The sequence below is a fragment of the Ptychodera flava genome, chromosome 1 (genome assembly GCF_041260155.1).
Source record: "Ptychodera flava strain L36383 chromosome 1, AS_Pfla_20210202, whole genome shotgun sequence".
Lineage (NCBI taxonomy): Eukaryota > Metazoa > Hemichordata > Enteropneusta > Ptychoderidae > Ptychodera > Ptychodera flava.
The window spans coordinates 26,484,299-26,511,839 of NC_091928.1; the positions used below are offsets into that span (position 1 = coordinate 26,484,299).

The 27,541-nt window shown below is 38.5% G+C and overlaps 3 protein-coding genes across 5 annotated transcripts; 2 read left to right on the plus strand and 1 right to left on the minus strand.

Moving 5' to 3' along the window:
• Nucleotides 1-160: 160 nt before the first annotated feature.
• LOC139133857 (zinc finger protein 92-like) lies at nucleotides 161-8,115 on the minus strand. The gene is made up of 3 exons (XM_070700622.1): nucleotides 7,724-8,115; nucleotides 7,076-7,198; nucleotides 161-5,181 (listed from the first exon to the last, which is right to left on the minus strand). Exons 1-3 carry the CDS (start codon nucleotides 7,917-7,919, stop codon nucleotides 4,031-4,033), a joined length of 1,470 nt encoding a protein of 489 aa, XP_070556723.1. The 5' UTR covers nucleotides 7,920-8,115; the 3' UTR covers nucleotides 161-4,030.
• Nucleotides 8,116-10,926: 2,811 nt separating this feature from the next.
• LOC139133880 (ectonucleotide pyrophosphatase/phosphodiesterase family member 5-like) lies at nucleotides 10,927-26,950 on the plus strand. 3 transcript variants are annotated; one of them, XM_070700668.1, is made up of 5 exons: nucleotides 10,927-10,975; nucleotides 20,687-21,857; nucleotides 23,278-23,466; nucleotides 24,222-24,494; nucleotides 25,961-26,950. In XM_070700668.1, the coding sequence occupies exons 2-5, from the start codon at nucleotides 21,017-21,019 to the stop codon at nucleotides 26,113-26,115; spliced, it is 1,458 nt and encodes a 485-aa protein (XP_070556769.1). In that variant the 5' UTR covers nucleotides 10,927-10,975; nucleotides 20,687-21,016; the 3' UTR covers nucleotides 26,116-26,950. The 3 variants fall into 3 exon arrangements, with proteins under 3 accessions (XP_070556769.1, XP_070556753.1, XP_070556761.1); XM_070700652.1 differs by lacking the exon at nucleotides 10,927-10,975 and having other exon boundaries at nucleotides 20,529-21,857; nucleotides 25,937-26,950; XM_070700660.1 differs by lacking the exon at nucleotides 10,927-10,975 and having other exon boundaries at nucleotides 20,530-21,857.
• Nucleotides 10,946-17,181, plus strand: LOC139133901 (ectonucleotide pyrophosphatase/phosphodiesterase family member 5-like). The gene is made up of 4 exons (XM_070700676.1): nucleotides 10,946-12,183; nucleotides 13,959-14,144; nucleotides 14,480-14,758; nucleotides 16,155-17,181. Exons 1-4 carry the CDS (start codon nucleotides 11,346-11,348, stop codon nucleotides 16,307-16,309), a joined length of 1,458 nt encoding a protein of 485 aa, XP_070556777.1. The 5' UTR covers nucleotides 10,946-11,345; the 3' UTR covers nucleotides 16,310-17,181.
• Nucleotides 26,951-27,541: the final 591 nt, after the last annotated feature.

The window sequence follows — 27,541 nt, forward strand, 5'->3', positions numbered from 1 at the left end:
CAACATGATTTTCAAGCATTCGTATAATCCCCATTTTCGGCCAAATTGCGCTGAAAATCATATTAAAACCTCGACTCAAAGGGCTTTACACACTATTACTCTCCAAATAGATTATCTGATGCAAACTATATTTGATAAGGACAGATACAAAGAGACAATATTTTTATTTCACAGTCATCATTTATTGGGGAATGGGTGGTTTAACAACCAGTTGATAGTATCAGGTGCACAGTAAGATCTCTGAAAGTACTGCATGCCGCAAAAAAAATGCCACCTTTGGCTGTTCTGCTGTTCGTAGCAGTGCTAGCAATTATGGAGACATGAAGATTGTCACTTTCTCATGAACATTCTAAGTAAGTAACAGTCACTACAGTCTGTACTGCATTGCTACTGTAACTTATCATTCAGCAGGGAAGTGTATTTTCCTAACAGAACATTTAAGTATTGAACATTTGATATCACAAAACTTACTAGGATATAATTTCATGTACTGTACAAGGTAAGGTGGCTTTTGCTGTGGAAGCTGCCAATTTTGATATTCTACACAACAGCGTATCTATTTGTCTGAAAACATGGACAAAAATTCAGTGTATTTTCTGTTTCCTATTTTTTGTGGAGAAAATTCCATTGCAGGTCTGAGTTTGAGGTCACATCAACAGTTTGGCAGTCACTTTCATTACAGCCAAAATGCATGCAGCTAATTGACACTTTTTTACATGGTCCTCACAACTCCCACTGATTACAACAGAATATTGTAATGTTCTATACGATGAATGCGCTCTGTGAGTCCAGCAGGCAGTGCTCTTTCTAAACCAGTTTCAAATGCAAAGCTAGGACCCTTCAAGCTTCAATGAAGATCTCTAATGACACTATTGTTTTTGACATTACATTAATTTACTGGTCTGTAACTTCATAAAATCATCAGAAATAATAATGCAAAAGTATGTGTTAGTGTAGTATATTGTATGTATTTTAAATTAAAGGGACAAAGTCGCCCATTTTTTCATGAATTTTGTTTGATATGAAATACAACTCATATTGTCTTACATGTTGAAAGATACAGATTGAATGGGTGACCATGGATATATCCGACCCTGATTTTAGACAAATTAAATGAAACCATGGCGAAAATGAATTAATGGTCATGACCATTAATTCATTTTCACCATGGTTTCATGTATGCTGTCTGAAACCTGGGTCGAATATATGCATGGTCACCCATTCATTCAGTATCTTTCGACATGTGAGACAATATGAGTAGTATTTCATATCAAAGAAAATTCATGAAAAAATGGGCGACTTTGTCCCTTTAACGATAGTTCTATTATTAGACTCAATACATGTATCTTCCTTATTTATCAATAATATCCAATACACACCTGCACATTTTCTACATCTCCCAACACTACCAGAATGGTTGAAGCACTCTGTATTCGCCAACAATTTTTTGTCAACAGAAAAAATATCTAAAAACACCAAAACTTACAAATAATTGAAGTTCAATGAAAAAATATTTTACATGACAAAACATCTTGATATAGTCATCTGTGCTCACAGCCTTGACAATAGATTAATTTTTGACATGATCAATTTTCTAGACAAGATATCAATTCTTTAAAATATACAGGTACAGATATAATATATACATGAATGCGCACTCTCATACATGTAGGTCACAAGGTAAGTAAGAATTTATTTGTAAAATTATTCCATTACTACAAGCACACTAGTTAATTTTAATATTTTTTGTTGCATTTGTCATTATATTACTATTATGTACAAGTTCCTTGCATGAGATGCACATAATAAACCTTTTCCAGAAAAATTACTCTTCATATTAAGATATCACAATTATTCCAATTTCTGCTTCAATGCACAGCAAATCACAGGAATGTACAATGTATTTTATTTTAGATGCATAAGCTCTTCAATGATATTAGTTTCTGAAGTCCTATTTTCACAAAGGTCATTAATTCTCCTCTGGATTTGTGTAACATAGCACTTATCATGGGCTGAGCAAATAGATTAAATCAGGAATTTGAATGGAAACAAAACAACATGCGCAGAGAAGTACGTGCATTTCCATACTCGCTGGCACACATTAGCTTCTTTGCATTGAACTTGATACACCCTGACACTGGTCCTGAAAAACTGGAAGAGCTTTGTGAATTTGCTAAACTCTGGCTGTTACAAATTCCTACATCGAACTCAAATCACAATGAGATGGGTTCCACAAGAAGTAATGATAGATTGTAACCTTGTAATCATTGATTGTAAATTTAGCAATTAGCACATTCTTGTTAATATTTATAATGCCACACCTCAGAGTATTTTTTAATCACATCGGAGTTCTTCCTTGTGTAAATATACCACTTCTGCTAAAATTTCAATATAAAGCACACAATGTTTGACTCAGGTTTGGGGCTAACAGACTAAGAGCCCATAGCTACGTACTATACTAATGCAGTACTTTCTTTTCCCAGGAATCCAGACATTTCAAGCAACGTTTACACTGAATTTCAGATTAGACCACATGGACAGTGTGTCTTCGAAACCTATTTCATCATTTTTCACAGACATTTCACAATTAATTTCAATTTCATTTCAATTGTTGAAAATTTAAAATGTTCATTCACCTTTTCCTGTCAGACAGTAATAACTGTATCACTTCCCCATCAGCCAAGTCAGTAAAAAGGGGAATTGAGCCAAAACATGACGTATTTTCACCCACTTGGGTAGCATCTTTAGTCCAAAAAAATCAAGTAAACAGTATTTATGTTTTCAACAGTCTTCAAATGTACAGTATTATGTTAAAATACATCATATGGAATACGTCGTGTTTCATTAATTTTAACAATCTTGACCTGGTGGTGAAATATGGACTGGGCAGGAAAAGGCTTAATTTGATTTGCATTTCTTTTCAATTTAAAATGCCTTTGGTATTCTTAATTTCAAGCAGTGATTGAAAAATATCTACCAATGTCATTTACAGTTTGACTATATACATACATGTGTGTATCAATCAGGACAGTCTTGCAAGTTTCTATGTTCCAGAGGACTGATATTTCTATAGTATCTTATATTACACAATCATTTTGCATGGCTTCTGTCAAACAAACTTCAATTTCAGCAGATTAAGTCTGCACTCAAGGAAACACTATCTTCAAAAACTGTTCTTTGCACCCTATTTTATACAAGTCTCTGCGTACACTGAAGTGAGGAGGCATTTCTTAGTAATGAGATGATAAGCCATGCTAGTGTTGTTTTAGAGTGAAGCAGTACAAAACACTCTGAGTTCATGGTGTATTCATTTGGGTGAAACACAAAATTCCATAGCAATCAATACTTTCTGATAAGGTCCAATTGCTGTAACTTTTGATTATTTCTCAATATTCCTGTTCCATGATTCAACATGGTGCAAAATTCCAAGAATCATGTATGAACACCAATCTTCGGCTCACTGTACATAGTCACGTAACGTCGTATACGCCCATCGCTTTCAGATCCACAGGTCAATGACGTTATACATGTGGGCAAAAACCATCGCTATGTCCAGCCCTAGCTTCCACTTTCCTAACAGTAACTGGCTAGTTTTTTGGGCTAGTACAAGTGTTTCTTCCAGGATGGCATCAAAAGGGGGGACTTTGCCCCCTTTGCCAGAATATTGGGGGGGGGGGAATCCACTCTGTTTATGTGTTCTGTTTATATCTCTGAGGTGTGACTGACAAAATGTCATGAGGCACTGATCCCCTCTTGACAAATTACTAAGGGCTGCCAACATGTCAACGGAGGGTGAATCCCCCCACCACCCCGTCTAGATGAAACACTGCCAGTACATGCCCAAGCAAAACCTACCGGTATGGTGCTGGTCATAAAAACTAGCAGCCATTCAGCTGGGGGCTGGTGGATTTGCCAATCTGTAGTTGGAAGTTGAATTCAAACTGGAGAAGACATTCAACAGTCAATAACACCAATGCACTTTACATACAAATGCAGAGACACAGTTGAAGAGTCAAATACTTGGTAAACATCATGATTCCATATTTGTATGTGTCAGTAGGTGATCCGTGAGGAAACACTTCTTCTTAAAGGCCTTGCCACACTCCTTGCATTCAAATGATTTCCCTCTGGAGTGGATCAGAAGATGATGGTTGAGTATTCGCCTGATCTTGAAGGCTTTACCGCATTCTTTGCATTTGTGTGGCCTGACGTTCAAATGTGTCAGCAGATGGTCATTGAGTATCCGTTTCCTTTTATAGGCCTTGCCGCAGTGTTTACAAACATAAGGTCTCGCGTTCGTGTGGTCCAGCATGTGTTTCTGCAGGGTTCGCCGCTGTTTGAACACTTGGCCGCATTCTTTGCAGGTGAACTGTTCCACGTTCAAGTGCACCATCAGGTGCCTGTTGAGGTTGCCCTTCCATTTAAAGAGTTTGCCGCATTCATTGCACTGATAAGGTCTGATGTTAATGTGCGTCAGCAGGTGATTGCTGAGCACGGTTTTCTTCTTGAACGTCTTGTCGCATTCGTCGCATTTGTACGCCCTGACGGTAGAATGGATGATCATGTGGTCATTGAGAATGTGACGAAGTTTGAAAGTCTTGCCGCACTCTTTGCATTTGTACGCTCTCACATTTGAATGCACCAGAAAGTGCCGGTTCAGATTGCACTTCCGGGCAAAAGATCTGCCGCACTCGGTGCATTCGTATGGTTTGACATTGGAATGGGTCATTAGATGGTCACTCAGGTCCCTTTTCTTTTTGAACCACTTTCCACACTCTTGGCACCCGAACGGTCTGACATCCGAATGTACCGCACCATGTTTAGTGAGGTTGTTTCTCGCCTTAAAAGTTTTGCCGCACTCCAAACACTCGTAAGGCTGCCCTGGCTGAGGCAAACACTCTTTCGTTGGTCTTTGTTTCCTCGCTGAACTCCTGCCATCTTTACATTTACGCTTCCTATGGCCAACAACAATGCATTCTTGTTGACTTTGTATGCCAAAGTGTCTATCTTGGGAATCACTCTCCGCCATACCACATGACTCATTCTGTACTGTAGACTCTCCATCAGTGTCATCAAGCTCATTCTGCGAATCCACGTCTTCAGGGTTATCAGAGTTTGGCACAATACATTCCACTGTGATGAGACCACGTTGTGCAAGGCTCAGAACAATTAGTGACGCTCCTGTTGGAAGAAAATATAGTTACAGTGAAGTTCTTAGATGTCCGTCTCACAAGTTTGTAAAGAGAGGCTATCATGTGTTACAAAAAACCCATGACCTTTGTCTGAAGGACAGGTTCACTTCTAGCGATAATTTGATAACTACTAGTACGTGTACCGGTATAGTATGTATTTCTGGGTTATGGTTTTGTTAAATGGCCTGTACACGTGTATGTAACTTTTGATAATAATGTTTTCACTATTTTTGTTTTCTATGTCAATTGCAAGTTCTTTCTCTATATTCCAAAGAATGTGTCAAAACCTACTACTGGTATTTTGCTTGTCAACAAAGCCTCTGTACAATCACAGCCCCCTCCACATTTTGTAGAGGGACCGTGGTAAAATGGTCTGTTACTGTTTACACTTTGAATATTAGTCTGTACACTTGTCAACATAACAATACAGTAGATGCACATGTACAATGGCATTGGGCCAAACCATGGTGGTGAAAGGGTTAACTGGTATTTCTCACATTTCTAGCTACTGCGAGAGCGGGATTGACACAGTGTGGGAAAAATCAGTCCCACACTCTCAGAAGTTGTCCCACACTGTATAAATGTGCATACATACAAAAGCTGTATATTATTACATGAGCTCTGACTGGATAATAGGCCGCCTTTCGCTCCGCTTGGAAAATGTCATCTAAAGATGCAATGAACAGCACATGCACGGACCAGAACTACAAGGTACGCAGGTCAAGTGCAGTGGTAGATGACAGCGTGGTGTATGTTTTAGGCCACTTGGAACATATAGCCAATTTTTCCTGATGGATATCTTGTCTGCAGCAGAAGTTGAAATATCAGCATTGAAACTCGTCATGGAGATCTTGTTTATTGGAGAATAACACATAGCAAAGTGATGAAGTAGGATAGTCACTGAAACAGTTAAAGTAATTATTCAATGTTTCCAGTGTGAATTTAATGCATTTTGTGGTCATGTGAGAAATAAGAATCTCACAAGCAAGGACCTGGAATCCGATTTCTCACAATTGTGTATGATATTTTGTCTCACATGAGCCGCAGGCTAGTGTGAGACAAAATATCCCCAACAAGTGTGAGAAATCTGATCCCAGGTCCTTGGAGTAGATTCTATTATTCTCACATTCCTGGCCAATGGGAGTGCGGGATTGACGGTGTGGGTAAAATCGATCCCACACTCAAGTGTGCGATCAGAAATAAGAAATCTTAGAAATATTACACAAGCTCTGATTGGATGATAAGCAGCCTTTCTTTCCACCAGCAAAATATCATCCAATGACAAGATGAGTAACACACTGACTGGAACTACAAAGTAAGAGGGTCAGAGTACAGGGGCAGACGACAGAGTTGTTGCGATTTTGGATAATGTTGTATGTCATTGGTGACAGACTTACAAAAAAAAATGGCAGAATTTTACAAAATAACTGGTGAACATAGGCCACTTGGAACATATAGCCAATGTTTCTCTGGACATCTCGTCTGTAGCAGAAGTATCGACAGTGGAACTTGGAACAGAGGTCATGTTAGTGACATAGATTACTAGATGGCCACAAAGTAGGATAGTTGCTTACAGTTAAATATTCAATGTTTCCAGTGTGAATTTAACACATTTTCTGGTCATGTGAGAAAAAGAATCTCACACACCAAGGACCTGGGATCAGATTTCTCACACGAGTTGGGGATATTTTGTCTCAAAATAATCATTAGATTTCAACAGATTTCTCACACAAAATAATCCCAAATTATGTGAGAAATCTGATCCCAGGTCCTTTGGGGTGTAAGATTCTTTTTCTCACATCGGTATTGTGACACTTTTACTCGTCTTTGCTTTCACTGTAATGTTACTTAAGTTCTCTATGAGTACAAGCACCATATCTTACCATTTATGGAAAGTGAGTCGTCTTCATATTGCTGGTGCAGCGTCAGCAGAAAAAATTCTAATGACTCCACAAGCTCGTGCAGTTGACCTGCATCTCTGGCGACCTTGCAAATCTCTGAACACTCTGGGAAGAAATAACGTCCAATTTTACAATTAGAAATATGCCTTTCTTCACATCAAAGGAAAATGTATGCAAGCTCTACTCTCATGATGCAGTCACTCCCCTCAGTCTCAGATACACACAATTTTTTATGTTGAATGAATACACCATTTTAGGATAGGAATGAAACTTTAAGGAAGTTAAGGAAACCTTCTACAGCTTGGTGCAAACACAGTCACCTGTGGTCTATTCCGCACTGCGTTACTTAGACGTGTGTACATATACCCTGAGGCATATGTACACACATCTATGGGTCGCATATGATATACATGATATATAGACGCAGTGCGGAATAGCCTACAGGTGACTGTGGTGCAAACTAGACAAACGTTTCCCCAACATTGTAGTGCTCAAGAATAACTATCAAGTTTGACTGAAAGTTTTGTTGAAGGCCACCACCAGCTGGTTTAGCCAGTTAGATGGCTAAACAAATACTAGTATTCGATATTTTGCACTATGGTGCGCGCTTGCCTCCGCCGATTGCCTTACCTTCTTGACTAAACTGGAAAATACCATCAGAATCTAGATCAACTGTCAGCTCATATTCCCCGTCGTTTATGCCAACACATTCTATATTCTGAGGTTCGACCATGGTATCGTAGGTCTGTGACTCAGGCAAGGGAGAATTAGCGTTCGCTGTTCCAAGACTCAGACTGCAAGACCTCGCGGCGGTTGTCGAATTCATTGCCGGTGATCCTAATTCTACCACGTTCTACCATTAAAACACTACGAAATGCCCAATGGAACTCCGTGACGAACAGATCCTTCCAAAAAGAAAAACGCCGAACAAAGGTGCAATCAAAATAAAACGTAAACCGCAAGCATGCTTTACTTTCCAGGTACATGTCTTGCTTTCCGCAATGACTTCCGGTTTAGCTAATCACAATAACTTCCGGTTGAAGTCCCACTCAAACATGTGACCTTTCGGTTGAGGGCAGTCTGCCTGCAGAGGGTGCGCTGTGCCACAGGTGCCCGGTGTTGCCGGTGTACACGCATACAGAGAGAAGGAGCCCTGCAGGGCGGGGAGGGGGTGGGGGTGGGGGAGAGACTCTCACCCATTGCACGAATCGGATGAATGTGTTCCCTGGACAATAAGGGCACAGCTGCAACAATGATAATACTTTGTATTGATTCTTTGTAGGCTAAATAAAGGATTTGCATCACATTTGCAGGCCATTTAGATAAATATTAAAATTTTTCCAGCGCAATGAATACAATCATATTACACCCAGCAGTTCAGAAAAATATGTTTCGACAAAGAATGACAAAATAAGGCCTAATGTTTATATTGAAATGTTTTCATCATTTCGATATAGGCCTATGAGGTTATTCTAACAAGAACTAAAATCCATATCAAGTCATATGAGAGAGAACGTTTGACCAAAGAAATTTCCAACATTGTTCTAAAAAGTAAATTATGAAAAGTTTATACTAATTTGAGACAATACTGAATGAATTGTACCAACCAACATAAATAACGATTATCATTGTAAATAAAATGGAAAATTTTGATATCCATGAAAAAAAATACATAGGCCTAATTATACAATTTTCTCATAATTCTGCAAACTACACCTATGAGGTTCCACTCCGTTGTCAATACATTCAATCAGCCAAACATTTCTCATACCAAAGCTGGTCACATTTTTGTAATAGTTTTTGAGTTCTGGGCTCAAGAAATTTGGTCTACAGACTAACAGACAGATCATGGACGGACAGATGGAAAGACAGACAGACAGACAGACAGACAGACTGACTGACAGACTGACACACGCAGACTAACAGAGAGGTGACGTTGGCCCCTTACTTTGCCTCTGGCACACATGGGTCAAAATGTATTGGCCAGGGTTAGCAAATTTGACAGTGAATATCATTATCTTCATCTCAATTTCAAAGCAAAAAAATTCCCCAAAGGTTCGATTTGGGGGGGGGGGTGCTCAGAGGGAGGGAGTGTTATCTTCAATACAATAACTCTTACATTGACGTCAGAACGATCTTCTGAGTCAAGTTCTGAAGTAAATCATTGTAACATTAAAAAAATGTAGGAATGTCCTCTTCTATGAAAAATAGTCGGCAAAGACAGATATGAATGAAAAATATCCACACCTGATGTGTAATGACTTCAAAATGGAACTCAATTGAGTTATCTCTCCACTATATCAACAATTGAGATTCTTGTATAGTGACCTTACAAATGATTTAAATGCTACTTCAGAGCTCATTAAATAAAAATTAACACTACCATGATAAGCCAGCAACTCCTTCTGGAGTTTATCTCAGTAAACCAAAGAGTAAGCATAGTTATGGAAGAGGACCGCAAAAATTATTTTCCAATGTTTGCACGCATGCGCAGTAATCACTCCACTTGCACTCCTTGCAAATGAATATTGAATGTTGCAAAAATTGTGTTACGATGACATTGTTACTTTCTTTGTTTTGTGCGATGGGTCCTCCGCGTGAAAGCCCTGCAACGCTTTATTGCGTTAATGTGTCTCGACTCTGGCATTTGGGTCGAACAACACATGGCTTCACGTGGTTTCACACCTGTATGGATCAAAGTGTGCATTTTATATTAGAGTTCCGTCTAAATGTGTTGGCGCATTCTATGCATTTGGTTTAATAACTGAATCACAGTCCCTCCGCACACTTGTGTTTGAACACAGGGTATGCAAGCAATAATCGTCTAGAAGTTATGAATATGACCAAGAGATGTCATGTATTAAACTTTTCATCATTATACAAACCTTACGTGTGCCTATAGTGTGTGCCTATTACTCAACAGGCGGCTAGATGTTCAATTCTAAATTTCTTTCTGTTTCATGACCATCTTCTTCCTCCGAAGCTGATGCTGGTGAGTGGTCGCCCGTCCGATCCTACTGCCGATGTCTCACCTATGGCCGATAATACCCTTGCGATGAGGTCATGTTTGTTGCCGCCAACCCTAAGACTTTGATTTAACTAAAAGTTTTCCTTGGGTTTTCTTACAGTTTTCTTCTGAAGAACGCCGATCATGTGGCCACCCCGGTGGTGACACGCTCAGAGAGCATGGGCATACATGTTTGTTTAACAAAATTTCAAGATACCCTAACCTGGGATTTTTCAACGAAAAAGACCCACTTATTTTGAGAAATATGGGAGAAAATACGACCAAAAAATACCCACTTGCTTACAAAATCCAGGGAGGGAGACGTGATATTAGAGTCAGGTCAATGCTGAATTACGATATTGCTTTCACATATATATTAACACATATCAGAGTCTAAAAGAAACTGTTAACTTTGGAAAAGGAGTGTCAAACTCATAAAGTCATTAGATTTTAAATCTCCGTTTTAGACCAGATCAAAGCATAGGAAACGCACAATAAAACTTTTGGTGAGGTTAGAGTGTCTGATATGATTTCCTGGGATATTTCAAACCTTTCTCAGGCCAGGCTTTTGGAAAAATACCCCTTTTTCTCGATTTCACAGACCCGTGATATATAGGAGATAAAAACACTCCCTTCCTCGTGATTTTAGGAACACGCATTGATACCCATTTCCCCTGACAGTGACACCACCGGGGTGGTCACACCTAGCCATTTGACGTCTGTGATGTTTATGCTACCAGGGCGACTTCTGCCGCGGAATGAGGTCAAATTACCCATGCTAATGATATGCTAACATAAGTTCCGGTTGAATGAGGAATTAGGGGATGTCTGAACGATCCGACAGTGTACTGATCGGCGAACGGGATACCGTTCGGGTGCCTGGGAACTTTATTACTTTATTAGGCAAATTTGGCCTTCCTTTTTTGCCGTTCGACACTCACACGTACCCAGGCAAAACCTCGAGCACTACTATTGAAACTAAGTCTGATCGATTGCGGCGAAATCGCTGTATTTCTAAACACTTGTTGTACTGGGTTTCTTTCTTTTTTCTGGTTGCAGCCGAGGTTACGTGTGTTTGGATATATAGCGGCCGCGCCTACGCGCTATGTATCCAAACACACGTGACTGTGGTTGCAGCTGACGCGCAGGTGACGTGTCATCGTCAGTGCCCAATGACAATAACAACCTCGTACTTCATATAACTAGGACGAGATGACGGATGTACCGTAGTATACTATTGCAGCCATGATGGAATCGCTGATCAGTTTTCGCTCATTCCTTACGCTCCTATTCAGCGTCGTTGGCCTTTCCAAGGGTCTTCACCATGGCCCGTTGACTTTGTTAATTTCGTTTGACGGTTTTCGATGGGATTATCTTCAGAAAGTCGAAACACCAAATTTTGACGTTTTGATATCTGACGGTTCTTTCGTTCCCAATGGTATCGTTCCAACTTTCATTACAAAGACATTTCCGAACCATTTTACAATAGCAACTGGTTTGTATGAGGAAAGCCATGGCATCGTTGCGACTGATATGTATGACCCTGTACTCAATGAAAAATTTCACATCGGTGGAGAAGATAGCACCAGCAGCAAGTGGTGGGACGTCGGAGCTGAACCCATCTGGGTTACCAATCAAAAACACGGCGGCAGGACCGGTGTATACTACTGGCCTGGAAGTGAAACTGAAATAATGGGTATTCGACCTAATCGGTATAAAATTAATAATGACACTACGCCCTTTGAAAGGCGTATCGACGATGTTATCGACTGGTTTACAGATGAAGATCCTATAAATTTAGGTCTATTATATTTCAACGAGCCAGACCACACTGGACATACGTCCGGCCCAGAGTCTGATGAAATTCTGGATGTCATTCGACTGTGTGACGATACGATAGGTTATCTGATCCAGAGATTACAAGAAGCTGATCTGTATCAGAAAATTAACATTCTAATAACAAGTGATCATGGCATGACGGAAATCTCTCCGGACCGTTTAATTCAGCTAGACGATTATGTAAATCCAGATCTGTATGTTCTTGTGGACTCAAGTCCTGTCGCGGCCATATATCCAGTTGATAGTAAGTAGGCCCTACTTCATCCCCCTTCGTCATATCTCAGGCCTAGGAGAGGCAGTTGAGATAGACAAGATAAAACATTCAACATATATCCATACTGTGTGCAGGTACTTTAATTTATGTATGATGAGCGTGAATATAATACATCAAGAATATTCGGCACCTATTTGGCGTGTCTGCCCCTTCCATTCCTTCATAGAGTAACCCGACTTTTATAATTTCCATTTGCACCTTAATTTAGAATGTCTTTGAACCGTTACATTATAATTTCCAGAATATATGCAAGGGAGCTAGAAAAAGTGAATACAGTAAACAAAAGGAATAACCAGTAACGTGACTGTGATATTTGATTTGTCGGAATCTTAGGTAGAAATAATGGGGTTTTCCCGTTTTTTTATCTGCAAGTTTCTATTTTCAGTGCATTCTGTCCACTTTTTCCCCTTAAAACACTGGACACCATGGCCAGATCCATTGTGATGATATTTTATTTTTCAGAAGTGATCAGACACCGGATTGCTTGGAAATAGTGTTTTCAGGTTCTCAATGCGGGTAACATACATCAACTGAAATCGTAACTGAATGAGTGATATTAAAGATATAAGAACAGTGAATGGCTGCTAGTAACTTTGTCGAATGTCTGGCTAAAAATGAATGCACTCTCCGTATTACAGAACCTTCATACCATTTATCACTGAATAAATAGTTTTGAAATAGATTATTGTTAAAAAGGACAGTTCCGTCTCAAAAACCTTTAAAATTATCATTTCAAAACCAGGTCAATCACACTATTGGCGAAAACAAAAATGCCGTATGGCATATTTTTTATAATTTTTGATTGGATTCCTGAGTTTTTATGTTGATAAGGACATTCCTTTTCGGAAAATCACCAAAATTTCGCTTTCAAATTCGATTTTTAGGTTTTCTAGGATGTTTTCATATTTTTTATTTCTGAATCGTGACAAAACTTTTACCACAAAATTCCTAATCGAAGCCGCATCTGTTAAGAAATACTTTCAGCACCCCCGAAGTTGGGAAGGAGCCACAAAATCACGTGCGACTTCCATCAGATACATTTTCTCGATCTCCCGTGGTGTCGTACAATGTCAGCCAGTTTTCCATGGCTATTTTCAGTATTTTCACACAAATTACATTTAGTCTACTCCTGGACGATAGTGAACCAGTAATGGGGCATATAAGGCAAGCTACAGCTGACATAAATTCACACACACATACCGTACTAATTATTGTATACTCAGCAATGCAGTCACTGATGAGCCATAGCTGTTCACACATTGCAGTGAACACGTACCCTTGACCTGATTCATGAAGTATACAGGAACAACATTTTGCTATTTTGCTTTTATGATGTCGGACTTGCATGGAGTCTAGCTCATTACTTTAAGGTCATAGAGCCGTGGAGGTCCCGCCTACACTACCATGATTACACTATTGGGCATGCTTTACTTAAACATGGAGTTGTAAAGTGTGCAGGAATTCAAAGCACAAAGTTCCATAGGAACAATTATTAATAAGCACTCAAAATGGACGCACGGGACGTTATGTTGAACCTTTGTAATAGTTTAACTGAGAAGGTAGAAAAGATGCTGGGGGGGACGCAAAACAAGAACTGGCAATAGATACACAAAATAAAAATAGCTGAAAACCTCATCAAAAGCTACAGCTTCAGATCCTTTAGGATTAGCAAGACAGTGTTTTCAATGCTGTTTTGTTTCGGTGAGTACTCACCATTCATGAAGATTTGATTCATGTTCTTACAGATCGGAATACCATGGCAATTTATAATGCCTTTGCAAGAAAACACCCTAACATGACAGTCTATCTGAAGGACAGTATACCAGACCACTTTCACTACAAGCACAACCGGCGTATCATGCCAATAATTGCAGTAGCAGATGAAGGTTGGTGTATCGTTGGTGATAAAACCACGTGGTTGAATGACACAGGTGAGGTTTGAGCTTGGTTTGTAAGCAGTTACCCAAACGTAATGTATACTACACTATCCACAGCATTATACGGCATTATATAACAAACATATAGCTATCTGTAGAAACACTGATTAGCGATACAAGTGTCACTTTCAGATTCACCATACTGATGTATGCTAGATTTGAATTCTAATAGCAACCCAATGCATTGAATTGTACTAGTGTATTGACTGAAGTGTACGTCATATTTTATAATATATCTGTTTATTTACTGAGGTCAGGTTTGCATCAAAATTATTTGAAATCTCACCAGTTAAGTAAAAAAATATTAAATTCAATTATTCCATTTTCAGAAATTGAAGGTGGGCATGGCTACGACAACAGATACAAATCAATGCATCCGTTTTTCATCGCACATGGTCCAGCCATCAAGCGGGATTTCACACTTGAGCAATTTAATAATGTTGACATCTATCCACTGATCTGCAAAATCATGGAAATAGAAGCAGCGCCTAACAATGGTAGTTTGGCTATCGCAGGAACAATGTTGAGAAGCCATGATTCGCATGATCATTCTCTTCCTAGTCATCATTCTGTAAAACCAATTACGTCATCCAAAACGCTGATTATTGGTAAGTATAAATAGAGTGCGCTGTATAATTGGTACAATATGTTCTTATACTCTATGTGATCTACAAACACATACTGTCCCAGTAAACACTGACATATAAACGGGCCAGTAGCTGTAATTTTAGATGATTTTCCACCATTGATATTGTTGCTTTTCATATCAACTATACAGTTTCTTGTTCTACTCCCCAAGGCATGTTAAGATACATAATATTGATTTTGTCAATTCAGCCTGTATATGTGTAGACTGCATTGTTGTTGACAAGTGAATTGGAATATAAAAAAGAATGTATTTTTAACAGATAGACGGCCGCTTTATTGGCAAGCTGAATAGTTGGTGTTTTAGGGAGCTGAACAAGAATATGGAATGGACATATCGGATGATAACAAAAATATAGAGAAAAAATTCATCAAAGGTTATACCAATGGGCCCTGTAACGTATCCTATAGCTATTCCGACATTGATCTAAATCATGATTTGAGATCTCGAGATATGGAAAATGAAATGGAAAGTTGGAATTGCAACAATGTACATTTGTCAATACACTCACTTGACGATGCAAAATATATCAGCTAAATTGATGCTCGTTTGTATTCAAGATACGTACTCTTTATACACAGGTAAATTTTCAATATTACAAGTACATGAACTGACATAGAGCTGTAGACACAAAGAAATGTCAGGAAACTGCTACTGTGTCTCAAAAGAGTTTATAAAATATCACTGGTTGCTATTGGTCTTTTTTAGAAGGCACACCGACTACTTTGTGGTCTATTGTATGAATTCTATGAGTTGTAACTTATGTAGCTCTTGATTGAAATTGATCTAAGCAAAATGAGTATTGGCCATTCCATTTTGTTATCAGAATGCAAATTCATCTCATTACGTCGTGTTCTCAACCTGTTCACTCCATATTCACCGCGAACAGGTCCGCAGTCACAATTGATTAACGATGAGTTTTGGTCAAACCATAGTATTGAAAGGGTTAAATTAAAAGTGTCCTTTCTGCAAAATGTCAAGACACTCCTTTGTGATAACCACTTGCAAGTCTTTTCAACACTTTCTCAAGACAAATTTACGGTACAGAAGAGAAGGGACGGACATTAACAGTGATCTGAGATGAAGTCCCTTTATTGTCTAATATAACCATGTCTTTCTTCGTCATATACGTTCATGATGTACCAATACGCTTGAAGCATAAATGCTCAAACACAGTACAGTGGACATACTTGAAATGAAAAGATACCACGAATACAAAATACCAATATTGCGGATATACATGTACCGACTGAACGATTGTCATGAAGGGTTGTGAATAGAACATTCAATTTCCAATTGTAAAATCCTTGCTCTTTTTTCTGGTTTCGAATTTACAGTGAATTTTTTGTCTCTTCCAGCAATTTCCATCCCTGGAGGAATTGCTCTGATAGCCGCCATACTGCTGACTGCTATGTGTGTAACACAACGTAGTTATCGCCTCAAAGGCCACGTCAAGGATATTCCTGACAAAGAAAACAAACAAGTTTTTCTGTTAGAGGTAGAAGATGCTTAATAATCACACAGTTACATGGTCTCAGCCAATCAAGTTCTCTGTTTCTTTTCATTATTTGAAATGGTTGTCTCAGTGTTTGTACAACGAATCATGTCTAACTAAAGAAAGTTCTAGAACAAGTGTCTGCATCATACACAGAACATTGTGGAGTTCGATAAAACATGTAAAATTTGGATTACATGTAACTACATCCTGGAAGTGAAAGACTTTAGCTTTAGCTCAGTTCCCCAGCGAAACTTTTAACCATTCTCTCGCAAAATCAAGAATAAACTAAACGATCACCATGCAAATTTTCGTACCAGAGAAACAAGCTACTCACTCGGGGGAAAATGGAATTTAAATTTTCATAAATATGAGACAGTGAAAATTCCATTTACTCCAAAAATTTTAAAATGAGTCCACACAAGTGGAAGATGAGAGAAGTATTGAACAAATTTGAGTCTGAAGATCAGTCCCTGAGACGTGGAGAGATGACGTCACTAGAAAGAATTCCATACACAAGAACAAGTTAATCCTCTGTACATGTTAATTATAAAACAAGAGACGGAGTATTTCATATAACCATGGTCTCTCCATGGATGGGACATAAGAATATTATGGTATGGCCTCTGGTTTCCAATTATTGACAGATTTGTTAACAATCTGCATTTGTTGTGTATATGTCTTCAATGATCGGCTTTGGTTAACACACGTTGTGGTGTGAAAAACATGTAAACTGGGGTACCTGCATGTTCTTTATGTATACTTCAATCATGTAACATCATATGTGTAATACTTGAATGCAAAATATGTACCATTCACCTTGATTAGTGTACTCAGAGTTTATGAATTTTCAGAATAATAAAGAAAACTCTAGATACCGATTCAAATTATTGAGGATGTTGGTGTCATACTTATTATCCATTGCAAACTACAGTCTAAATTCAACTGTTTACAACCATTTGTTAAAATTTACTGATGAAGATAAGGGTCCAGGGAGTGAATGTTATGAGGGAAAAACATTCACTGCTGAAAATATTGTATGCCAGTATGATTCCTAACTGTAATGATACGAATGAAGCAAGTAATTTTAATATATACTTTTTTTTACAAAACTATCTTGGACGGACTGCATTCCTCCTGTTGGAGTTGTATATTTTAGAAGTTTCACCAGAATTTAAGCCATAAAAATGAAAATACCAAGGACAGAAGCATCACATATACATACAGTACTTGATATTTTGTAGAGTTTCCAATAACTTCATATATTAACGCGGAAATAGTGTTATAAGCATATGCTGTCAGTATCAACGCGTGAGAGCGTACATTCAACACTTAGGATGCCTTGATCTCTGCACAAACTGTGAAAAAACTAACAGTCTTCTCCATACTCTCATTCTCATGAATGAATTACGTTCCACTCCATCCATTTATTGATGGTGGATCGGCCAGAAGTGGATTTGAGTTCGAACGTACATTCTCATTCAACAGCGACAAACACTTGTACTTATGTGTTGCACTGATCCAGCTCCGGCCACAGGTTTGCCTCGACATTCATGTTTCCAAAGACCGACTTTTCCGCGTCCATAGCAAATACCCGATTTCGCAAGCCTCGGTGCCACAGCTTGTACCACCGGGACGATAGGCTCTCGCTTTGTCGCGTACCTGTTCCTTCATTTGACCAGCGCGTGCGGTATTCTCCCTTTTGTATTTCCTTGCCATCTTCTTCATCTGAAGCTATTGTCACGTCAATGGTCGTTGTTGCAGTTGTTGTTGCGGCTATTCACTCACTCGAAGTCTAAATAGCTGAGAGGTACTACGGGGAATCATAATCCTGGAGTGCACACCAAGTTGTACTCACCTCTTCAGATCTTTATTACTAATTAAAAACTATCTACTGTTGATTGACCAATCAGAGTGCTCAATTCAGGGTATTCTATCTACTCGTTAAGCCTTGGTCACCAAATTCCAGAAATGAATGACAGCGCCATAGTAAAGTACGGTCCAATCAAAAGTGAACATGTCATATTCTGTAGACATCTGGTACGTTTTAATATTCAAATTTGGTAACACAGCGGAAACCAGCTGCAACACAAAATCTGCGGTGGTACAAACATAAACTAATGTGCCCTAGGGCATTTAAACTAATGTGCCCTAGGGCATTTATAGGATGTTCCATTACATTGGAAGGCTATTTCACAAATAAAAGTTTTAATTCATATCCTAAACATGTTACATTGACAAAGGGGACGGTTGACGTAAACACATTGAAAACGAAAATATATCAGTAAGGGGCGATAGTTTTTAAGTCGGATAAGAGCCCTCGTACTCGGGCTTCATCTTATATACTTAAGAGCGGCACTAAGTCCGTACTCAGGTTACAATGGTATGTTGTAAGGGATAACGGAGAAAAATATCGTCTGGGTCCTCAATAAAAACCTTCTCCTCGTTTCTTAAAATCAGTGTCTTTATACATTCCTGTTCTAAAATTATAACACAGTACTGTTATAAAACCTATATTTGCTTTGCACATAATCTGGCTGACTGGGGTGCGTTTATTTCACGTGAGATAAATTCATTTCATGTAACATCCTTCGTTTGCATTCAGCTTGATCAAGTTTTAAAATGATCTTTGTGGGTCAAAGGGCAAAATATCATAAATTTAAGGTGTTACACGACTTATTACTCGTGGGCGACATACTCATCTATAGTTTTCTACCCGTTCTTTGGCATGTCTGCTAGTTTGATCATGAAGGTTTTGTCTAGGTTTGACATGGTAATATCTTCCGTAATTTCATATTTAGCCTGGACGTATGTCGAGTCTTTTTGCGATCTACTGCTTTAACTGCGCTTTCTATGCGGCCGATTACATGCTCGTTATGCTTGTATTGAAGTTCACTGCCATTTTCAACCAAAAAGCTGGCCACATTAGTGTCTCTAGTATCTCTCAAAATGCATCAATAACTTAAACATATGAATATTTTATCATATTCAATTATCTTCCTGGCCCGTGCTGACACTAGATACGGGACAAAATACTGAAGCGCGGACTAGTTCAGGTAAGTACTTGATCGACAACTGTGTTCGTATTTCACTACAAAGGGAATCATGACCACTTCCTTAAAAATGATACTTATTTCTCTCCAGTGACATATTTTCATAAAATTATTGTGCATGATTCGTAAAATGTGTGGCAATAAAAAAATGGCTTTGTGTGCAAAACCAGATGTTACAGGAGTAGATTATGAATGAATAAAAAAAATATTCTCGTACAGAACAGCCTTTCCTTTTTCACAGTTGATACACAAGCCTAAGGAACATGATTGTTTCATGGGTGAGGTATGATAGGTGAGGATTGGGCTTGTGTCTGGTGAGCGTGCCTTGACATACAACCACGACGAAAGTGGAAATCAACTGCAAGGAGTTATATTTTCTGCTCGGTTGAGTGCGCTGTGTGGTGCGCTTGAACCGGGCTAAACGATACCCAATATCTGGGGACGATTGATTACTGGTGATGTCATAACAATGAAGAAAACGAAATTGAAGAAACAAGTACATAAAAATAGTCATGAAGCAATTCCACAATTGTATTTCCAGAAAAAGACAATCAGGCAAACATGTAATTGTTATGATGAGAAATGTGTCTCGTGTGTGCCTATTACTTTACCCTAGCTATCTATGTATAAGCTTAGTATTTCAAAGGTAAGGTAAGGTGTACAAGACAGCCGAGCGCCACAGCCGTATTCTGGGCGCTGCTCACTGTATGTCTCAAACGCTGCCTACACAAAAACCAACAGATGAAATTAAAACATTTTTATTAGTAAATGAAATGCAGTCTTGACTTTTTCGCAAATCATGATGAAGACTGGAACATCATTGCATTCAAATTGTTGCCCTGATGAAAAAAATAATGATGCTGAGGACCCATGAAAGAGTTATCTGAGAAACAACAAATACAGACACATTCATGATCCGACGACCGCCATCCACCCCCCCCCCCCAAAAAAAAAAAATTGCAACCAATGAATAAACAAACCTGGGACATCGGTAATGCAACCGGTGAGAATGACAGATAATTTTTTCAAATACACTAAATTTCAACCACAGACGTGCACGGGGCACTGTTCACTGTATGTCTCAATAGCTCCCCACATGATTTTCGCTTGCACAGTTATTAATACAATGCATGTTTCAAAGTTTAAATTACAGACAAGTCATTTTAAAAGACGTCGTGCGCCTGTGGCCACAGCTGGGCATTGGACGTCTATGACGACTTCGGCCGCGAAATGAGGTCAAATTACCCATGTTAATGTGCCAACGTAACTTCCGGTTGAATGAGGAAAAGGAGCTGCAGGTCGAGGTCTAAACAATACTGATCGGCGAATGGGATACCGTTAGGGTGCCTGGGAACGTTTTTAGGCAAATTTGGCCTTCCTTTCCGTGCCGGTTTTTCTACACTATCTTCCACCGCCTACCTGTCTTGTTTTGCCGTTCGACACCCACACGTACCCAGGTAAAACCTCGAGCCAGCACTAGTATCTCAGCTAAGTCTGATCGATGCGGCGAAATCGCTATATTTGAACATTTGTGCTGGGTTTCTCACTTTTTCCTGGTTGCAGCTGACGCAGTCACGCGTCATCGTCAGTGCCCAATGACAATAACAACCTCGTACTCCATGTAACTAGGACGAGATGATGTAGTATATTATCCAGAGCCACTATTGCAGCCATGATGGAATCGCTGATCAGTTTTCGCTCATTCCTTACGCTCCTACTCAGCGTCGTTGACCTTTCCAAGGGTCTTCACCATGGCCCGTTGACTTTGTTAATTTCGTTTGACGGTTTTCGATGGGATTATCTTCAGAAAGTCGAAACACCAAATTTTGACGTTTTAATATCGGACGGTTCTTTTGTTCCCGATGGTATCGTGCCAACTTTCATTACAAAGACATTTCCGAACCATTTTACAATAGCAACTGGTTTGTATGAGGAAAGCCATGGCATCGTTGCGAATAATATGTATGACCCTGTACTCAATGAAAAATTTCACATCGGTGGAGAAGATAGCACCAGCAGCAAGTGGTGGGACGTCGGAGCTGAGCCCATCTGGGTTACCAATCAAAAACACGGCGGCAGGACAGGTGTATACTACTGGCCTGGAAGTGAAACTGAAATAATGGGTATTTTACCGAATCGGTATAAAAAATATAGTGATACAACGCCCTTTGAAACGCGTATCGACGGTGTTATCGACTGGTTTACCGATGAAGAAGAGCCTATAAATTTAGGTCTATTATATTTCAACGAGCCAGACCACACAGGACATACGTCCGGCCCTGAGTCTGATGAAATTCTGGATGTCATTCGAATGTGTGACGATACGATAGGTTATCTGATCCAGAAATTACAAGAAGCTGATCTGTATGAGAAAATTAACATTCTAATAACAAGTGATCATGGCATGACGGAACTCTCTCCGGACCGTTTAATTCAGCTGGACGATTATGTAAATCCAGATCTGTATGATCTTGTGGACTCAAGTCCTACCGCAGCCATATATCCATTTGATGGTAAGTATTTCACCCCCCCCCCCCCTTCGTCATATCTCAGGCCTGGGAGAGGCAGTTGAGATAGACAAGATAAAGCATTCGACATATATCCATAATGTGTGCAGGTACTTTATGTATGATAAAACATCAAGAATATTCGGCACCTATTTGGCGTGCCTGTCCCCTCCATTCCTTCATAGAGTAAACCGACTTTTATAATTTCCATTTGCGCGTTAATTTAGAATGTCTTTGAACCGTTACATTCTAATTCGCAGAATATATGCAAGCGAGCTAGAAAAAGTGAATACAGTCGAAACAAAAAAAATATGGAATAACCTGTAATGTGACTGTGATATTTGATTTGTCGGAATCTTAGGTAGAAATAATGGGGTTTTCCCGTTTTATTATCTTCAAGTACTGTTTTAAGTGCATTCTGTTCCACTTTTTTCACTTATTACACTGGACACCATGGCCAGATCCATTGTGATGAGATTTTATTTCTCAGAAGTGATCAGTCACCGGATTGCTTGGAAATAGCGTTTTCAGGTTCTCGATGGGGGTAACATACATCAACTGAAATCGTAACTGAATGAGTGATATTAAAGATATGAGAACAGTGAATGGCTGCTAGGAACGTTGTCGAATGTCTCGCTAAAAATAAATGCACTGTGCGTATTACAGAACCTTCATACCATTTATCACCGAATAAATAGTTTTGAAATAGATTATTGTTAAAAAGGTCAGTTCCGTCTCAAGAACCTTTCGTTATTATGCCAGTTAAAAGTATCAGTTCGAGACCGGGTCAATCAATATTGGCGAAAACAAAAATGCCGTATGGCATATTTTTTATAATTTTTGATTGGATTTCTGAGAAAGTTTTTATTGATGTTGATAAGGACATTCCTTTTCGGAAAATCACCAACATTTCGCTTTCAAATTCGATTTTTAGGTTTTATAGTATGTTTTCATATTTTTTATTTCTGAATTGTGACAAAACTTCTACCGCAAAATTCCTAATCGAAGCCGTGGCATCTGTTAATGATGATTATCCTTTATTAATCCAATATAAAAATGGAAATGTGTTGTGGTGTACACAGTCTAAAAACAAACATTCCACAATAGATAAAATATAAAGAGATCACACAGATTAAAAAGCATGGTTCCAGATAACAGTTCCATAGGAACAATTATTAAAAAGCACTCAAAATGGACGTACGAAACGTTATGTTGAACCTTTGTAATAGTTTAACTGTGAAGGTAAAAAAGATGCTTTGTGAAGCCAAACAAGAACTGGCAATTGATATACAAAATAAAAATATTTGAAAGAGTCATCAAAAGCTACAGCTTCAGATCCTTGATAATTGGCATGACAATGTTTTCAATGCTATTTTGTTTCGGTGAGTATTCACTATTCATGAAGATTTGATTCATGTTCTTACAGATCGGAATACCATGGCAATTTATAATGCCTTATTGGCAGCGCGACACCCTAACATGACAGTTTATCTGAAGGACAGTATACCAGACCGCTTTCACTACAAGCACAACCGGCGTATCATGCCAATAATTGCAGTAGCAGATGAGGGTTGGTGTATCGTTGATGATAAAACCACGTGGTTGAATGATACAGGTGAGATTTCAGGTTGTCTTTTTCAGTAATTAACCCAAAAGTAATGTATACTACACTATGCACAGCATTATACGGCATTGTACCGTATAATACACATAGCTGTCTACAGAAGCACTGATTAGTGATACAAGTGTCACCTCCACACTCACCATGCTGATATAATTTATGCCAGATTTGAATTCTAATAGGAACCAATCCAATAGTTCTTTTACCGGTTCCATGATGCAGTGCGCGCCAGGGTATACAAACCGTACGTTACGCATAGAACTTTTTAGCCGTAGGGTACACGCAGGGTACGTTACTCATAGAACTCTATGGCAGATCACACCCTGACCTATATTTTCGTCGCTGATGGTTAGATTATACACGGGGCATTATTTGGTATTGCAAATTTGTGTCATTCTTCTCTAACAATCCGCTGTACAAAACAAATCAGCCTGTTTTCGCTGTTTTTAGCTTATATACGGTGTTTGATAAGTCACTGCAATGCATTGTGGGATAACCGGGAAAAGGTCTATAGGATTATGTCATTGTAATTGACTAAAAAACAGAATGCCTTTCCTAGAAGGACTGGCCATAGCCAAGTAATTTGAAACAAGAAAGGGATATGTTCATTTGACACACACGTCATCACATACATCTATTTATTTACTGAGGTCAGGATTGTATCAAACTCATTTGAAATATCTTCAAGTACTCGGTAATAACCCGCCAGTTAAGTTATATAATATGTACTTCTATTTTTCCGTTTTCAGAAATTGAAGGCGGTCATGGCTACGACAACAGATACAAATCAATGCATCCGTTTTTCATCGCACATGGTCCAGCCATCAAGCGGAATTTCACACTGGAGCAATTCAATAATGTTGACATCTATCCACTGATCTGCAAAATCATGGAAATAGAAGCAGCGCCTAACAATGGTAGTTTGGCTATCGCAGGAACAATGTTGAGAAGCCATGATTCGCATGGTCATTCTAGTCATCATTCTGTAAAACCAATTACGTCATCCAAAACACTGATTATTGGTAAGTATAAATAGAGTGTGGTGTATACTTTGTACAATATTTTCTTATACTCTGTGTGATCTACAAACACATACTCTCCCAGTAAGCATTGACATTTAAAGGTATACTGTCACCTGTTTTTAATAGCCAATCACAGATTTTACGCGGGTGGCCACTTTTTAAAAAGGGGCTAGTAGCTGTAATTTTAGATGATTTTCCCCATTGTTGCTTTCCATGTCAACTACAGTTTTTTGTTCTAATCCCCAATGTAATGTTAAGATACATAATATTGATCTTGTCAATTCAGCCTGTATATGCGTAGAATATAATGCATAGTTGGTGTTGACAAGTGAATTTTGGTACGAACTAGAATTGAATATAAAGAAGAATGTATTTTAAATAGATGGACGGTCGCTGTATTGGTAAGCTGAATAGTGGGTGTTTCAAAATGTACATGTTTTAGGGAGTTGAACAGGAACATGGAATTGACATATAAGTAGATAAAAAACTATACAGTGAAAAAATCATTGAATGTTAGTGCAACTGGCACTGTAATGTAGTCTAGCTATTCCGACACTGGTCTTAAAAATAGTGATTTGAGATCTCGTGGTAGAAAATGAAATGAAAAGTTGGAATTGAAACATTATACACTTGTCAATACATTTACTTGATGATGCAAAATACATCAGCTAAATTGATGCTGCTTTGTATTCAAGATACATACTCTTTATACACAGGTAAATGTTCAATACTACAAGTACATGGATTGATGTAGAGCTTTAGACACAATGAAATGTCAGAAACTGCTACCGTGTCTCAAAAGAGTTTATAAAATATTATTGGTCTTTTTTTAGAAGGCACATCGACTACTTTGTGGTATGTCGTATGAATTTTATGATAGTTGTGACATGTGGCCTCTTGATTGAAATTGATCTGAGTGTTGGCCGTTCAATTTTGTTATCAGAATGCAAATCCATTTCATTGCGTTGTGTTCTTAACCTGTTCACTCTAAATTCACCACGAACAGGTCTACAATCACCGTTTATTAACGATGAGTTTTGATCAAACCATGGTATTGAAAGGGTTAAATAAAAAGTGTTCTTTCTGCAAAGTGTCAAGACACGCCTTTGTGATAACCACTTCTCAGTCTTTTCAACACTTTCTCAAAACAAATTATAAGGTAAAGAACAGAAGACACAACTGTGATTTGGGATGAAGTCCCTTTATTATCTAATATAACCATGTCTTTCTTCTTTATATACATTCATGCTATACCAATACGCTTGATGCATAAATGCTAAAACACGGTGGACATAATTAGAATGAAAAGATACCACGAATACAAAGTGTCAATATATGTGGATATACATGAAAGGACTGAACGATTGTCATGAAGGGTTGTGAATAGAAATTTTGATTTCCTAATTGTAACATTGTTGCTCTTTCTGTTTTCAAATTTACAGTGAAAACATTTTTGTATGTTCCAGGAATTTCCATCGCTGGAGGAATTGCTCTGATAGCCGCCATACTGCTGACTGCTATGTGTATAACACACCGTAGTTATCGCCTCAAAGACCATGTCCAGGATGTTCCTGACAAAGAAAGCAAACAAGCACTTCTGTCTGAGCTAGAAGATGCTTGATAATCGCAAAGTTACATTATCTCAGCCGATCAACTTCTCTTGTTTCTTTCCATTATTTGAAATGGTTGTCTCAGCGTTTGTACAGCGAATCCTTTCAAGGTAAAGAAAGTTTTCAGAACAAATGTCCGCATCATGAGATCGATTAAACATGTAAAATTTGCTGAAAGTGAAAGACTTTAGCTTTAGCTCAATTCCCCAGCGAAACTTTCAACCATTCTCTCGCAAAATCAAGAATAAACTAAACGATCAGCATGCAAATTTTCGTACCAGGGAAACAAATCACTCACTTGTGGAAATTTTCACAAATATGAGACAGTGAAAATTTCATTTACTCCAAAAGCTTTAAAATGAGCCCCCACAGGTGGGAGATGAGAGAAGTATTAAAAAAATTTGAGAGTCTTAAGATCAGTCCCTGAGACGTACTCTACCTTACTGGAGAGATGACGTCACTGGAAAGAATTCCATGCTCAAGAACAGGTTTCTCTGTACATGTTGATTATAAAACAAAGACTCGGCGCAATTCATATAATCACGGTGTCTCCATGGAAGGACCGTAAGAATATTATGGTATGGCTTCTGTTTCCAATTATTGACAGATTTGTTAACAATTTGTTGTTGGAATGTGTATATGTCTTCAATGTTCGCCTTTGGTTAACACACGTTGTGGTGAAAAACATGTAAACTGAGGTAACTGCACGTTTTTTATGTGCACTTCAATCATAACATCAAATGTTTAATACTTGAAAGTAAAATATACCAACCACCTTGATTAGTGTACTCAGAGTTTATGAATTTACAGAATAATAAAGAAAACTCTAGATACCGATTCAAATTATTGAGGATGTTGGTGTCTTACTTATTATCCCATGCAAACTATAGTCTAAATTCAACAGTTTACAACCATTTGTTAAAATGCAGTGATGTAGATAAGGGCCCAAGGAGTGAATGTTATGAGGGAAAAACATTCACTGCTGAAAATATTGGAGATTATGCCAGTATGATTCCTGACTATAATGATACGAATGAGCAAGTAATTTTAATATGTACTGATTTTTTTACAAAAATTACCCTGGACAGACCCGTCGATAAATTGTGAATGCATTCCTCCTGATGGAGTTGCATATTTTTGAAGTTTCATCAGAATTGAAGCCGTAAAAATGAAAATACCAAGGACAGAAGCATCACATATACATTGTATACTTGATCTTTTGTAGGGTTTCCAATAACTTTATGTAAGTGAACGTAGAAATAGTGTTACATGTACAAGCATATGCTGTCAGTATCAACGCGTGAGGGCGCACATTCAAGACTTAGGATGCCGTGATCTTTGCATGAAATGTGAAAAAACTACATCTTCTCCATACTCTCATCCTCATGAATGAATTACGTTCCACTCCATCCATTTATTGATGGTGTATCGGCCAGA